This window comes from Salvia splendens, chromosome 5 (genome assembly GCF_004379255.2).
Source record: "Salvia splendens isolate huo1 chromosome 5, SspV2, whole genome shotgun sequence".
Taxonomy (NCBI): domain Eukaryota; kingdom Viridiplantae; phylum Streptophyta; class Magnoliopsida; order Lamiales; family Lamiaceae; genus Salvia; species Salvia splendens.
Window position 1 is genome coordinate 6,275,039 of NC_056036.1, and position 14,115 is coordinate 6,289,153.

General features: G+C 36.7%; 2 protein-coding genes across 2 annotated transcripts; one reads left to right on the forward strand and one right to left on the reverse strand.

The window, feature by feature from the left end:
* Positions 1-1,110: 1,110 nt before the first annotated feature.
* LOC121803168 (kinesin-like protein KIN-12B) lies at positions 1,111-7,622 on the forward strand. The gene is made up of 15 exons (XM_042202869.1): positions 1,111-1,515; positions 1,598-1,735; positions 1,821-1,904; positions 1,985-2,098; positions 2,187-2,246; positions 2,327-2,380; positions 2,460-2,552; positions 2,730-2,825; positions 3,073-3,218; positions 3,569-3,718; positions 3,932-5,057; positions 5,141-5,239; positions 5,323-5,475; positions 5,559-6,335; positions 7,256-7,622. The coding sequence occupies exons 1-15, from the start codon at positions 1,225-1,227 to the stop codon at positions 7,481-7,483; spliced, it is 3,609 nt and encodes a 1,202-aa protein (XP_042058803.1). The 5' UTR covers positions 1,111-1,224; the 3' UTR covers positions 7,484-7,622.
* A 4,172-nt stretch (positions 7,623-11,794) lies between these two features.
* Positions 11,795-13,569, reverse strand: LOC121802265 (transcription factor bHLH62-like). The gene is made up of 6 exons (XM_042201892.1): positions 13,000-13,569; positions 12,841-12,906; positions 12,702-12,770; positions 12,525-12,596; positions 12,311-12,433; positions 11,795-12,228 (listed from the first exon to the last, which is right to left on the reverse strand). Exons 1-6 carry the CDS (start codon positions 13,369-13,371, stop codon positions 12,145-12,147), a joined length of 786 nt encoding a protein of 261 aa, XP_042057826.1. The 5' UTR covers positions 13,372-13,569; the 3' UTR covers positions 11,795-12,144.
* Between the last annotated feature and the right edge of the window lie 546 nt (positions 13,570-14,115).

Genomic DNA, 14,115 nt, shown 5'->3' on the forward strand with positions numbered 1-14,115 from the left:
TCACTCTATTTTGATGCCTAGAAGAGTAATTAAAATAGTTTTAATAAATAGTAAAGATTATACTATTATAAATGTTTAATAGTGAGTTTTAGTAGCATAAGTTAAATAAACCTATGTATCTGTATAATGAGTTTGAAACAACTTTTCATAAATAAAAATAATATTTTTATGTGACACATGAAAAAAGAAAGTTTCCTTATTTTTATTGAGAGTATATTTTATTTTATTTTATTTTTATTTTTAGTAAATGGGTATTCTATCAATTTATTTTATTCATATTTATTTTTAAAATTAGTAAGTAAAATATGAAATCCACCTAATAAAATTAGTAGTACTAGTAAATGTGAAAATTGAGACTTAATTTAGGACTAAGATAGTATAATTCAGAACTAATTACTTTGATTGGATTTATTGTGAGTGTAAAATACTTTCATATTTAGAAAAAATAAATTTTTTGAAACTTTTTTCTCTCTCTCCTCTTAATACGCTATTATCTTTTTCTTTATTTGCTAATACATTCAATTATCAAATAACAATTCCTAAAAGTTTGTCATTCAACAAATATCACATTTTAAACATAGTAATAATATTATAGTGTATCCAATTATGACAAAATAAGTAAGACGTAATATTGAGAGTTAAAATTAAGTGAGTTATGCGACATATATCTATTAAATAAGTAAGAATGATCGGTTGTACTAGTAGGTAGACCAAAGTTACAAAATGCTCAATACTTGAAGGACGAAGGATATACAATTGAATTAGTGTGTTATTTGAGATCTTAAACAACATTTAAATCATAAAAGTCAAATGATATGAGATAATATAATGACAGACATCCCACAAATGACAATAAGATATTTGGTGACGATCAAATACAACAGTATATGTAACATATTATAAACAACGAAAAAAATGAGTAAAGAAGATGGATTGTGACCAAAAAAATCATTTTAAGAAACAAAATTAATTTGACCGGGTTATGCCCCGAATCTCGTCCACCAAAATGGGGCCCCGAATTGAAACGTTGATCAGATCTGAAAATTGAAAGAGAAATTATTATTAATATTGTTTCCCCAAATTTCAATTCAAAAATCTCCCTCTCTTTCTCCGACGGCTACTTCTTCACTCTCTACTGTCCGATTCTTGTGCCCTCCTCTTTATCAAAAATCATTTCCCCTGAGTTTGACACACAAGTTCTTCCACCATAATCCAATCTTTACAATGAAGAATTTCATGGCGCCTAGAAATCAAGTCATGAGAGAGAATCATGAAATCGTCGCACCATCCCCCAACCCCAAATCGAAGCCGACCACACCAAACCCTAATCGGAAGCTCAAATCCATCAAAGAGAATGCACCGCCGATGCCAGCGTCAGATCCGAAGTCAATCGCGTCGTCTCCAGCACCCGCCAAGATGAAGAGTCCACTTCCGCCGCGCCCACCTCTCAAGCGCAAGCTTGCAGACTCTGATTACTCTGCGCCTGCCGCCAATTTATTGGATTCCGGCGTGAAGGTGCGACCTATTGCTCTCTTACTGTATTTCCCCTAACTGCGAGTTTATAACTGAAGGAATTGCGGCGGACTTTGTAAACTAGGTAATTGTGCGAGTGAGACCACCAAACAACGACGAAGAAGATGGAGGGGGTGTGGTTCACAAAAAATCCCAAGATTCTTTAACAATATCAGGTCAAACATTTACGTTTGACTCAGTGGCTGATATTCATTCAAAACAGGCACGTTGAACATTTTTCTCGTTGAATTAAGCTGGGAGCAGCAAGAAAAGTTGAATATGAATAACCGATGAAACTTTTGTTCCAGAGTGACATATTCGAGCTCGTAGGTGCGCCATTGATTGAGAATTGTCTTGCGGGGTTCAATAGTTCCGTCTTTGCATATGGACAGGTAAGTTCATTTCCACATCTTCAGCATGAACTGTTTGTGGTATAATGACTTTTACACATTTAAAACAATTGTTTTATCAGACTGGAAGTGGAAAGACGTACACGATCTGGGGTGCATCCAACGCCTTGTTGGAAAAACATGGGCAAGGCCTAGCCCCACGTGTATTTCACAGACTCTTTGAACGGATTAATGAGGTTGCTGCCTGATTATTTACTACAGTGAATTTGTAAAATTCCATGCATGATTATTTTCTTAATCCATCAAACATGTAATACCTTTCAGGAACAGAACAAGCAAGCCGACAGAAACCTGGTTTATATGTGCCGCTGCTCTTTCCTTGAGGTAGGTTATAATCGATTCCTTGTTATGCAGAATACTATCTAAGCTTTTTTTGTTATCTAATCTATATTTCATGTAAACAGATCTATAATGAGCAAATAACGGATTTATTGGATCCAAGTCAAAAGAATCTTCAGGTAATTATTTCAACACTTTAGTCTGTATGCTGTATGTATTTATATACGTGTAATTGTTTTGTTTCCTTTCTCATTTCAGATTAGAGAAGATGCTAAAATTGGTGTTTATGTCGAAAATTTAAGAGAGGAGTGTGTATCTTCAATGAAGGATGTGTCTCAACTGCTGCTAAAGGTTCGGTGATGCTTTTTGGAGTCTTAATCTGGAATAACACATCTTCAATGTAGCATACATTTTATTGGCTTCTCTTATTGTGAATGCTTTTGGAAACTGATTATAACTATCAAGTAACTTTGAACCTTCAAAGATCACTAGTCTTCGTTCATCTCATTTTGTATACTATCTTCACAGGGATTGTCAAATCGGAGAACTGGTGCTACATGTGTAAATGCAGAAAGTTCTCGCTCTCACAGTGTTTTCACTTGTGTTGTTGAATCACGTGGCAAGGTAGTGGAGTCCTTAAACTGAACATATGTTCCTCTTGTCGAAGTTAAAACTTAAAAGTACTCTCTATCTTCAATATCTTGAGTCCTTGAGAGCTGATGAACATAGGATAAGTTTTTGTTGGTTCTGCATGACACATAAAATATACTCCATTATACTATTTGTTTTCGTTTTGTTTCTTTTGATTGACCACCTAACTTTTAAAACATATAAGTGACCTCTAACTAGAATGTATCATATATCTATACAGAGTGCAGCTGATGGTTTAACCCGGTTGAAAATGAGCAAAATCAATTTTGTTGATCTTGCTGGATCTGAGAGACAAAAGCAAACAGGTGCAGCTGGAGAACGCTTGAAGGAAGCGGGGAATATTAATCGTTCTCTTTCACAGCTAGGGTATGTATGGCTTTCAGTATTAGTCATTTTGACACAATTATGATTTTTAGATTAATACTATGTGTGTATATGTGTTTTGGGGAGTGCTGTCTTGTTTACACTCCTTGGACATAAATTGTGATCTGTTTAAGGCCGCATGTGTTTTTTTTACTGTGTTGATTCTAGACCGTATTTTTGAAGTTAAAAGTGTTTTTTACTCATGATTCCATAATATGGATGATAATCATCTTTTTTATTACGAACATTACTCATGCTTTTTGTGTTCAGTTGTCATTTGTCTTATGTCCATGCATTGGTATCTGTAAGTTTAGTTATTATATGGCTGATTGTGTTTCATCTGGGAATTGTAGGAATTTGATAAATATTCTGGCAGAAGTTTCCCAATCAGGAAAACAAAGGCACATCCCCTACAGGGACTCAAAGTTGACTTTCCTGCTGCAGGAATCACTTGGGGGGAATGCAAAGTTGGCAATGATATGTGCCATTTCTCCATCTCAAAGGTGATATCTGGGGCCTCCGTATGAGTTATAAGATGAAAGAAAAATCTATTCTATCATAGAACATGCATTTATGCTAGTGATGACCTGGTATCGTTGTAGGGGCAGTGTGTAATTGAGCTAGGCACAACCCAAAGACCCATAAGAAATGAAAAAACCTGAGTTTATAATGATATTTATTGCCTGTATCACTTATACCTAATTTACTTTTGGCAGCTGTAAGAGTGAGACTCTCAGTACTCTGCGATTTGCCCAAAGAGCTAAAGCAATCAAGAACAAAGCAATCATTAATGAGGAGATGCAAGAAGATGTAAATGTCTTGCGAAAAGTCATCGGGCAATTGAGGGATGAATTGCACCGAATGAAGGCCAATCAAGATCAAACTGGTCAAACTGGAGCTTATGCAACTGGATGGAGTGCAAAAAGAAGTTTGAATCTCCTAAGATTTAGCCTCAACCGGCCAATGGTGTTGCCTCATGTTGAGGATGATAGTGATGAAGAAATGGAAATAGTGGATACATATGAGACAATGTCGTTGATCCGTGAAGAAACAAGTGCCTCATCTCATGGTTGTGAAGATGCAGATGTCTATATGGAAGATGAATCGTCTGAAACTGCTGACAAGGATAAATCTAATGCCATAAGCCAGAGGATAATAGTTCATACAGAGATATCTCCTGAGATCGAATCAGAGATGGCATCCGAGAAGGGTTTTAGTGGACAACCTGTTCTAAAGTCACCCACTCCTAGTGTTTCACCCATAGTGACCAGTAGCAGGAAAAGTCTTAGGTTATCATCTACCTCAACTGCTTCGCGGAGTAATTTCAATGCTGCAAATGCATCTATTGCAAAGCCTACCAGTAACATCCTTTTGAACTCTCAACCTACTCGCAAATCTTGCTTGGCTTCAGCCAAACAATTAGCTGCAACTCTCAACCATGGACTTGATATAATCCAGAGTCAGCGCCTTACTCCTGCAATGCGAAGATCATCATTTAGATTCTCTTGCATGCCAGCTGATTTAAAGGCAGTCGTACCTGTTGTCAAGGTTGATGTGGGTGTTCAAACTCTTTCTCATGATGAAAAATCAATTGACAAGGGCACAGGAGAATTCCTATGCAGTAAATGCATGACTAGAATCTGTGAGCAAGAGGCCGTAAATAATGATGATGCCCAAGATACGCAGCTAGTACCTATTAATGAGTCATCATCCCGTACAAGCAACAAACTAGTTCCAAAAGTACGTGAGCAAGAGGCCGTAAATAACGATGATGCCCAAGATATGCAGCTAGTACCTATTAATGAGTCATCATCGCGGACATGCAACAAATTAGTTCCAAAAGTACGTCAGCTGGTCATTCGTTGCATGTTTTACATCCAACCTTTTTCAAAGTTTCTTACGTTTGCTGTTCAACCATCTTTCAGGCAGTGGAAAAGGTTCTGGCTGGAGCTATCCGCAGAGAGATGGCATTGGAAGAGATGTGTGCAAAACAAACTTCTGAGATCACACAGCTTAATCGTTTGGTAGGTTTGTCAACTAATCTAGAATACACTGTTTCAATTGCAAATTATTTTGATACAATTCTTATTTCTGAACATTTGTACAGGTTCAGCAATATAAACATGAGAGAGAATGCAATGCCATAATTGGTCAAACTCGTGAAGATAAAATTGTTCGGCTTGAGAGCCTGATGGATGGGATATTACCCACTGAGGAGTTCATGGAGGAGGAACTCTTGTCATTAACTCATGAACATAAGGTACAATCATATATTTCTTGTAAGTCAACTGGAATATGGAAATATTATGCTATTGTGTCTAAACGTGAACTTAATTTTTTCAGATTCTTCGGGAAAAATGTGATAATCATCCAGACATTTTAAGAACACAAGTTGAGTTTAAGAGAGTTCAAGATGAATTAGAAAGATATCAAAATTTCTTTGATTTAGGCGAGAGGGATGTTTTGTTGGAGGAGATACAAGACTTAAGAGCTCAGCTCCATTATTATCTGGATTCTTCACCAAAGATCTCAAAACGTGAAACCGCTCTTCTACAGCTTACATCCTGTGAGCCTAGAGTTGCTCCTGCGCCTTCTGCTACTCACACATCAGAGAGTCCCGAGGAGAGAATCCAATGGACTGAAGCAGAGAGCAAATGGATTTCTCTGGTAGATGAACTTAGAATGGAACTTGAAGCCAATCGGTCGATCTGTCAAAGACAAAAGCAAGAACTTGACATGGAAAAGAAGTGCTCTGAAGAGCTTAGAGAAGCAATGCAGATGGCAATGGAAGGCCATGCGCGGATGCTTGAGCAATATGCTGAGCTTGAAGAAAAGCACATTCTGTTACTCGGTACACACAGAAGTATCCAAGACGGAATTGAGGATGTCAAGAAAGCAGCAGCAAAAGCAGGGGTAAAAGGCGCTGAATCAAAATTTATCAATGCTCTAGCAGCTGAAATTTCAGTGCTTAAAGCGGAAAGAGAAAAGGAGAAGCGGCGCTTTAGGGATGAAAATAGAGGGCTTCAAGCCCAACTGAGAGATACTGCGGAAGCTGTTGAAGCGGCAGGGGAATTAGTTGTTCGGCTTAAAGAAGCAGATGAAGCCATGGCTGCTGCAGAGGTGAGTTTGGACTCACTTTGCCAACATGCTTTCCTGTCCACATTGATAATATTTATGTCTCAAGTCTTTTTAATAGCTTAGAAGGCTGCTTAACTAAATTGGATGACCGTAAATTCAATCCATCTCTCAATTTGGCTTACTAGGAAAAATTTGAAAAGTAAAAAATAAAGATGCTTCTAACCTTGTGTGTTTTCCCATATGGTGGGTTACACCTTACTTTGCCTTTAAAACATCAATCTTGGGACCATCTCTAATTCATGTGCAAATTCTTATTCTCTTTAAGTGCTTTAGGAACTATAAATTCAATACATCTCTCAATTAAGTGCTTTAGGGAACTGGTGAGCTTGGTGTGTATTCCTCTGATCCTCTCTTCCTGCTCAGGCATAAACTGTTCCATAAAAGAATTTCAACTTTTGATTGTGAATGCTCTTGAGGTTATTGTTTGGGATTATATTTTACAGCCACTAATAGACGGCTGAGAAGTAAAAATCTCTTGTGTCAATAAATGGCTGACCATCAGGACTTCTTGCTATTATCAAATTGGACTTGCATAGTTTTGTAAATAAATGTCCAATAGATTTTCAAATGATTTGTATATTAATTCACAGGGGAAAAAATTCTTTTGGCAAGTCAGAGTGTGTTATCAACCTCTGTGGTTATTGTTGTATTTCTAGTGAATTTGATGATCAGTTTCCTCTCTCATTGTGTGCTGTGTTAGATTAACTGTCACTGCTGGAGATCTCACCTGTCGAGGAAACTTGTTCCTTGTAATTGTCATTGAACAATTGTAAAGTTTTTATTTCTTCCTTTTTCCCTTGAACAATTGTAAAGTTATCCTATTGGTTTTTACATTATTTGTCATAAACTTTATCTCAAACATGACATGAATATAAGAAATCAACATGCTTTTTAACATGCAGAAACGTGCTATAGAGGCAGAGCTGAAGACTGAGAATGCCTACACAGAGATTGAGAAATTAAACAAGTTGCTAGTAGCCTCTGACATGCCTGAAGAAGATGAACATGCTGGTGTCGAAGATAATGGAGCTGATGATGATCAGAGATGTCGAGAGGAATTTGCGCCATCTTTTGGTGCTGAAGATGAGCCCCCATCATGGTTCTCAGGTTATGACCGTTGCAACATATAGAACTCATAAATTCTTTTTGCCAAGATGACATTACATTGTGTGGTCCATTGTGTATGTAACATAGCCTGTCAGATAGTATAAATAAAAAATGTATTCCAACGATTGCCAAATCAATTGAAATTTGAAATATGTTCATTTACTGCTTGGTGTGAATTAGTTAGTTGGTTTTGAGTTGAGGGAGAGAGTTGACCTGCTGCGATGGTGAGAGTGAGAGACAAGGCATTTTTGGAACAGGAAATGCAATGTTTGTTTGGTATTGATTGTGTGAGACAAATGGGACATGTTGAGAGATGCTGAGATTGAACATTTATTTGTAGGTTTTTATGTCAATTAGATGGGGGCTACTTTTCAAGTGGTTCACACAATCACAGCAATACCTATGTTACTCTTGTTCCAATTTTGTGTCCAACTCATCCATCATGTATTGCAGACCATTAAACACTTACCTTGTGCCATTGTCTGTCTGTGTTTGTGTGGAGAGAGAGACCACAAATGAACAATATCAGTTTACAAGCCATATCAATTGCTAGAACTGAGACTATTCGAGATGGATTTGTGTGGCATTGAATCGATATAGGATTAAAAAGACAGTGAGATTATAAATCGTAGGCTCAATTGCAACGATCGATCATTGGATTGTTGAAATTTTGCTAGTATATAGAAATAAAAGGAGATTGTCAGACATTTGTTTTGTGATTAAAGTGGGTGAGTTTGTTAAAACCTCATTAGTCTTTGTTACAATTGCATTGCATCAATCACGAGTTCTTTAAAAAAAATTAAAACTCGGAAATACTTTGTAGTACATATTTTACATGAACACAATTAAAAAAAACAGAGTCCTTTGACATTCACTGAATTATTTAAATTGCAAATTTAACTTGTGTTGTATTTTATATCCCAACATGAAATGTCTGACCCCATTGCAAACTAACCTAAGCTTTCATGTACTAAAGTTATGTATGGAATTTTAAGAAATGAAGTGGAAAGTAGTTGACAAAAATTAGTGATAGTAGATGCTTTTATATATTAATTTTATAATAAAATTTAAGTAAAATAAGTTATAGAATTTAAAATTCATAATCAAAAGTAATAAAAATTATCAATTAATTAGGAACCGATAGAAAAGAAATTGGTGGCATTGAGGAAGGACGGGTGGAGTAACATCAATCTCCCTTTCGTAGTAGTTGTGGACCCTTTTATTGGTTCGTTATATCCGGAGTAATTCATGGCAATAAATCCACCATTGTTTAAGAAAGTCTAATGTTCAACTTTTGATATTTGCTTGACTTAATTTACTGGTTTTTTAATTGATTGAAATCTTTTTTAACCAACCATCTTTGACTTAATAAATCAAGATATGATCCCTTTTCTACCATAATATATAGCTTCATCCAATGGTTAACTTAAACATACACCTTCCTTCCTCACCAATAATCGTCTCATTTTGTTATTTTCGTCCATCTGCTAATAAATATCCCATTTATCTTTTTTACTACCCCACATTTAACTAACTTTATTTTACTCACATTTCACTATAAGTGAAGTAATATACTCCCTCCGTCTACGAAAAATAGGGCACATTTGTCATTTTTGGTTGTCCACGAAAAATAGAGCACATTCAAAAAAAGGAAAGTTTTCAACAACTTCTCTCTTACTAATAATATGGACCTCACATTCCACTAACACTACTTCTCTCTTATTTTTTTACATCCTCTCTTACTTTTTTCCCTTCTATCCTACTATATGAACCTCACATTCCACTAACACTATTTCTCTTTTACTTCCAATTTAACATTAAAACTCGTGTCATTCACAAAGTGCCCTATTTTTCGTGGACGGAGAGGGAGTAGTACTTATATAATAAATCAGACATTGGTGAAAATTCTGAATCCAAATGTGTCGAATGAGATTACTAAGGAAATGGTAGGAGATATCCTTTTAAAAAAGAGAATACAACCTTGGAATTTTAGAAATATCTCTAAAAAAAGGAAAAACGTTGAAAGGATAGTATAGTTTTTGTTTGAAAACATGATAATGTTGCACCTAAAGAAACATGATAATGTTGCACCTAAAGATACACGATAATGTTAAATTGGATATTCATACTCCTTCAGTATTTAAAATAAAATCTCAACTTGCTATTTGCTATTTTAGGATGCCCGCAATTTAAAATTTTATTTACTTTCCATTTACCCTTTTCAATTTTAGGTAAATGATCTCATCATTCAACTAACTCATTACAGTCACATTCTATTATAAAACCAATGTACTCCTTCAGTATTTAAAATAAAATCTCAACTTGCTATTTTGGGATGCCTGCAATATAAAATTTCATTTACTTTCCATTTACTCTTTTCAATTTTGGGTAAATGATACCATTATTCAACTAACTCATTACAGTCATATTCTATTATAAAACCAATGTATAAAAATTGGGTCCACATTCCACTAATTCATTTCTCCATTTTTCTTCACAAAGTCATACAAAATCTTAAAACTTGTAGTATCAAGTTAAAATGAGACTATAAATGGGTGAGGGAGAGAGATACAAAAATTTCCGGTTCATTCAAAGTAGGAAAATAATAGAAAAAATAAATAACTCTGTTGCAATTCATTTTGTCCACTGGCAAATTCGCCGTTTGCCAAAACCATTGGTAACACACGTTTATTAAGAGCATCCACAATGGATGCCTGATCTCACGCCCGATCGCCCGAGATCGGGCTCGGGCGTCGTCGGGCATCCATTGCAAACGCCCGAGCCCGAGCCGCGCGACCGAAAGTTCGGTCTTCCTGATCTCGCGCCCGATCGGGCATCCATTGCAGCCCCGCTCCCAAGCCCGATCTATGCATTTTTTATGATTTTTTTAAATTCTTTAAACCCTAATTACACCACTATAATACCCAATCCAAAATTCACTTTTCATACCCTAACACTCTCTACTCTACTCTACTCACTTTATCTTCCCTTTTATCATTTTCACACTTTCAAGAATGGATCCGAGTCAATTCCCGAACCCCCATGGTGTTGAAGATGATATGCCGATGTTTGGCAGCGGCGGCGCCGCCGCCCGGTGGCCCGGCCACGAAGACTACCTGGTCGAAACCGATTTGGGCGTACAAGCGGACAAGGTTCAGCTGCGCAAGTGTTGGGATCGGATCAAGCTCCACGTCAACAACTTCTGCTATATCTACAACAGGAATAGGGACGCAAGGGGCAGCGGTGAGAGCGTGGAGGATATCCTCAAGAAGTCGATGTCCGAGTACCATAAGTAGTTTGGGCAGTTCAAGATGTACAATGTTTGGCTGATCTTGAAGGACAAGGCGAAGTTCAACGGAGGGATACCGGTTGGATCCTCGGCTGCGAAGCGGACGAAGAACACCGCCACTGGCGGTTACACGAGCAGCGGCCCATCTCCTGTGGATCTGAACGCTGAGCCGGAAGGGAGTTCCGGCACGCCTACGTCTATTTTTAGACGGCCCATTGGCACCAAGGCTGCCAAAGCCCAGGCCAAAGGGAAGGCGAAGGCGGCCGCGTCTGGATCGGCTCCCCCGCAGTTTGCGCCTCCTCCGCTGCTCCGCTCATGGCCTCAGCGATCGAGGAGTTAGAGGTTTTCGCTAGGTGGTTGAGTATAGGTTTATACTTGACGCCCAAAACAGCCTTCATCAGGAAACCGATCCGGAAAAACGACATAGGACTGAGAAGATGATCAAGAATTTGAGCTAGAAGTTAAATTTAGATGACTAGTTAGGTTTTTTTTTAATTTAGTATTTTAGTTTAATGTAGTTTTTTTAGCTAAGTATGATGTAGTTTTTTTAAATTAAGTAATGTAGTGTTTTTTTTTTGCATTTGTGGTGTTTAATATAATATATTTTGGTATTTTAGTAATTAAAAAAATTAAAAATAATAATATTAAAATTGAAATGAAAAATGGATAAACACTAGGGCACTACTAGGACTTCCACTAGGGCTCCACCATTGTAGAAAGAAGGTGCATGCTGATGTGACAACCACTAAAGCATCAATTGTGGATGCACTAACCATCTAGTATTATAAAAATCACCATTGAGGCATTAACAAACTGTTTTATGATTGCAACTTCCAATCTTTAAATAAAAAATTAAAAAACCATTGATTAGATAGTGGACTACTCCCTAAACGAGTAAACAGTAAAATCACAAGATAAAAATAAAATGTAATTGGATTACAGCTCAATTTCAAGAAGACATTTGGTCCAACTAACAGCTGTTTAAAATATGACAAATCTAATCTTGAAGAATTTATAGTTTCCATTACAATCCCCACTATCAAAATTGAAAATTAAAATTCATTAAATTGAACCATAATAATTGCACTAGATAAATGATTGAGACGAATATCCACAAGGAGAAAAGGAAGAATATTGTTAAAAAAAAATTATTACATGATGATTGTCCCTTCATCGTCTAGTAGTACTACTAATTAGTTTTGTTGTGGAAACCCTTTTTTCCCCAAAAAATTGATAATCATATCAAAATACAGAGCAAGAACCAATGAAGGGGAAGAAGGCTCCATTTTCTGTCACCATTTCTATAGCTTGAAAAGGCTATATACAGAAGCCACTCTCACTTGGGGCTTCAAATTGAATAGAAATCAAGAATGGTAGTACATGAAAATGAATCCATCATAGCTCAACTTTCATTTGTGAGCTATGCAGTTCTCGTCCATGCACAACGCTATGCAGTTCGTCTTCCCAAAACGATGAAACCTACACAAGATTATATTAATACACAAAATTCTCATTTCTAATGCAACTCAAAAGCTGGATCAAGGCTCAAACTACCACATACTTGAGAGGCACCAAAGTTCTCCATTTGAATCCGTTTGTTTCCCCCATTGCTCGGCTGGAAAGGCGGATCGTTCCCACATGGTGATGGACATGACGAGTACAACGAGCCACGAGACTGAAACATCTGCAGCATTGCACTCAAATAAGCCCCACACTACAACACAAGCTTCAAAAAAAGTTGATGATCTGTTTTTTCAAGAATAGTTGCCACTTACATCCTTAGACATTATTGCTTCCATGTTGAAATTCATTCTTGGATTAACAGTAGCCAGTTTCATTGAAAGGAACTACACAATAACATTGCCAATAAAAGGATGAAAACAGCTAACTAACAATCACTAACAAACTGTAGACACATATAAGAAACATATTCTTGATTGTTGAATTCTGACCTCAACTTGGTGCTGTAGAGACTGCACATAATTAATGATCTCATCAAGCATAACGGCTTTGCCAGTAACCTAAACAAAGCACCATTTATTTTTTGGTGAGAAATGATTATCCTGAAAACTCTGAATCTGACCACAATACCTTATTGCAACCAGGTACAAGATGTTGCAACATTTTCATCCTCTCACTGATCTTCTCTCTACGAACCTAACCAACAACACAAGATGTTTTTTTTTTGAGATATGTAAAAGTAAAAGTAAAAGTATTCTGTTTGTGTTGAAAGAGTGAATTTGATAGTACTCTTTCTGCGAGGCTATGGGCGTCTGTAGCTTGGCCGCGTCTAGCTCGAACATGGATGTAGTCCTTAGGTGGTTCTGGAAGATGAGGAGCAGGGGCAGATTTTCTCTTTCTAGGGCGAGTTTGGATCTGACCGGAAAGCGTTGAATTGGTGAGGGGAGCTTGAATTGATTCCCAGTTTTCTTCAACTGATGGTGGTGGAAGAGAGAGAAAGTCTCCGGAATTGCCTAATCTCCCAATCAGCTGTCGCAAAACCATGTTTTCACCATTGCCATTGTTGTTGTTTGAAGCAGTTGGAGAGGAGACCATGGAGCTCAGTGCTGACTTAAAGGGATCAGTCTCCCAATTGGGTCTGAAAATGAGATCATTCTCCATTGATCACAGGGATTTGCGGAGAAAAAACCTTTCTTGGAAGAAAAAAAGTAGGGCAGAGAGATAGAGAGAGAAAGTGATTGGCTGATTGCTATTATGCTGTGCGTTTGATCATTTAAATGAGAGACAGGACAAGTGATGAATAATGTTTGTAATGCGAAAAAGGAAGATAGAAAGAGAATGAAAGAGGAAACAACAAGCTAAGGCATAAGGTAAAAAAAAAAAGATACTCCTAAGAAAATGAATACTACTATTCTAGTAGTATTTCCCTTTTAATAGGTTGAGTTCGTGAACTCATCATATCATTATCATATCATAAAACGGGAAGATTTTAGATGATTTTTCAATCTTAAAGTTCAAAGATTACGAAAATGGGAAGTTTATGATGATTTTTCAATGTTTTTGTTAGTTTGATCATAGGTTTTAGAAAGAATTTTTTTTTCTTAAATGGATACTCCATATATGTTTTAGTGAAGGACAAGCCATCAAACGAGCACCTTCTATTTGCTATTTCCATTACATCATCTTCTCTCTCTCTCTCTCTCTCTATTTTCCAAGGGCGAGAGGTTGTTATAGTATTTGCATAAATATGAATGGTTAAGATTCTTCAAGAGAGAGTTGAGAATAACTTAATATCAACATCATTTGTTACTCAATTTCATATTTAGGACAACACCAAGTAATAAACGTTTGGAGAAGACAATTGGTAGTACAGAGTAAGCTTAGTTATACAATTAAAGTTGATGT

What these genes read in the sequence shown, in the direction of transcription:
- LOC121803168 (XM_042202869.1), top strand. Translation starts at nt 1,225, where the DNA reads ATGAAGAATTTCATGGCGCCTAGAAATCAAGTCATGAGAGAGAATCAT. An exon ending in TATTGGATTCCGGCGTGAAG is followed by an intron (nt 1,516 to 1,597) that starts GTGCGACCTATT and finishes TTTGTAAACTAG; the next exon opens with GTAATTGTGCGAGTGAGACC. An exon ending in TGTCTCAACTGCTGCTAAAG is followed by an intron (nt 2,553 to 2,729) that starts GTTCGGTGATGC and finishes CTATCTTCACAG; the next exon opens with GGATTGTCAAATCGGAGAAC.
- LOC121802265 (XM_042201892.1), bottom strand. Translation starts at nt 13,371, where the DNA reads ATGGAGAATGATCTCATTTTCAGACCCAATTGGGAGACTGATCCCTTT. An exon ending in AAGCAATAATGTCTAAGGAT is followed by an intron (nt 12,434 to 12,524) that starts GTAAGTGGCAAC and finishes GCAATGCTGCAG; the next exon opens with ATGTTTCAGTCTCGTGGCTC. An exon ending in AGAACTTTGGTGCCTCTCAA is followed by an intron (nt 12,229 to 12,310) that starts GTATGTGGTAGT and finishes AATCTTGTGTAG; the next exon opens with GTTTCATCGTTTTGGGAAGA.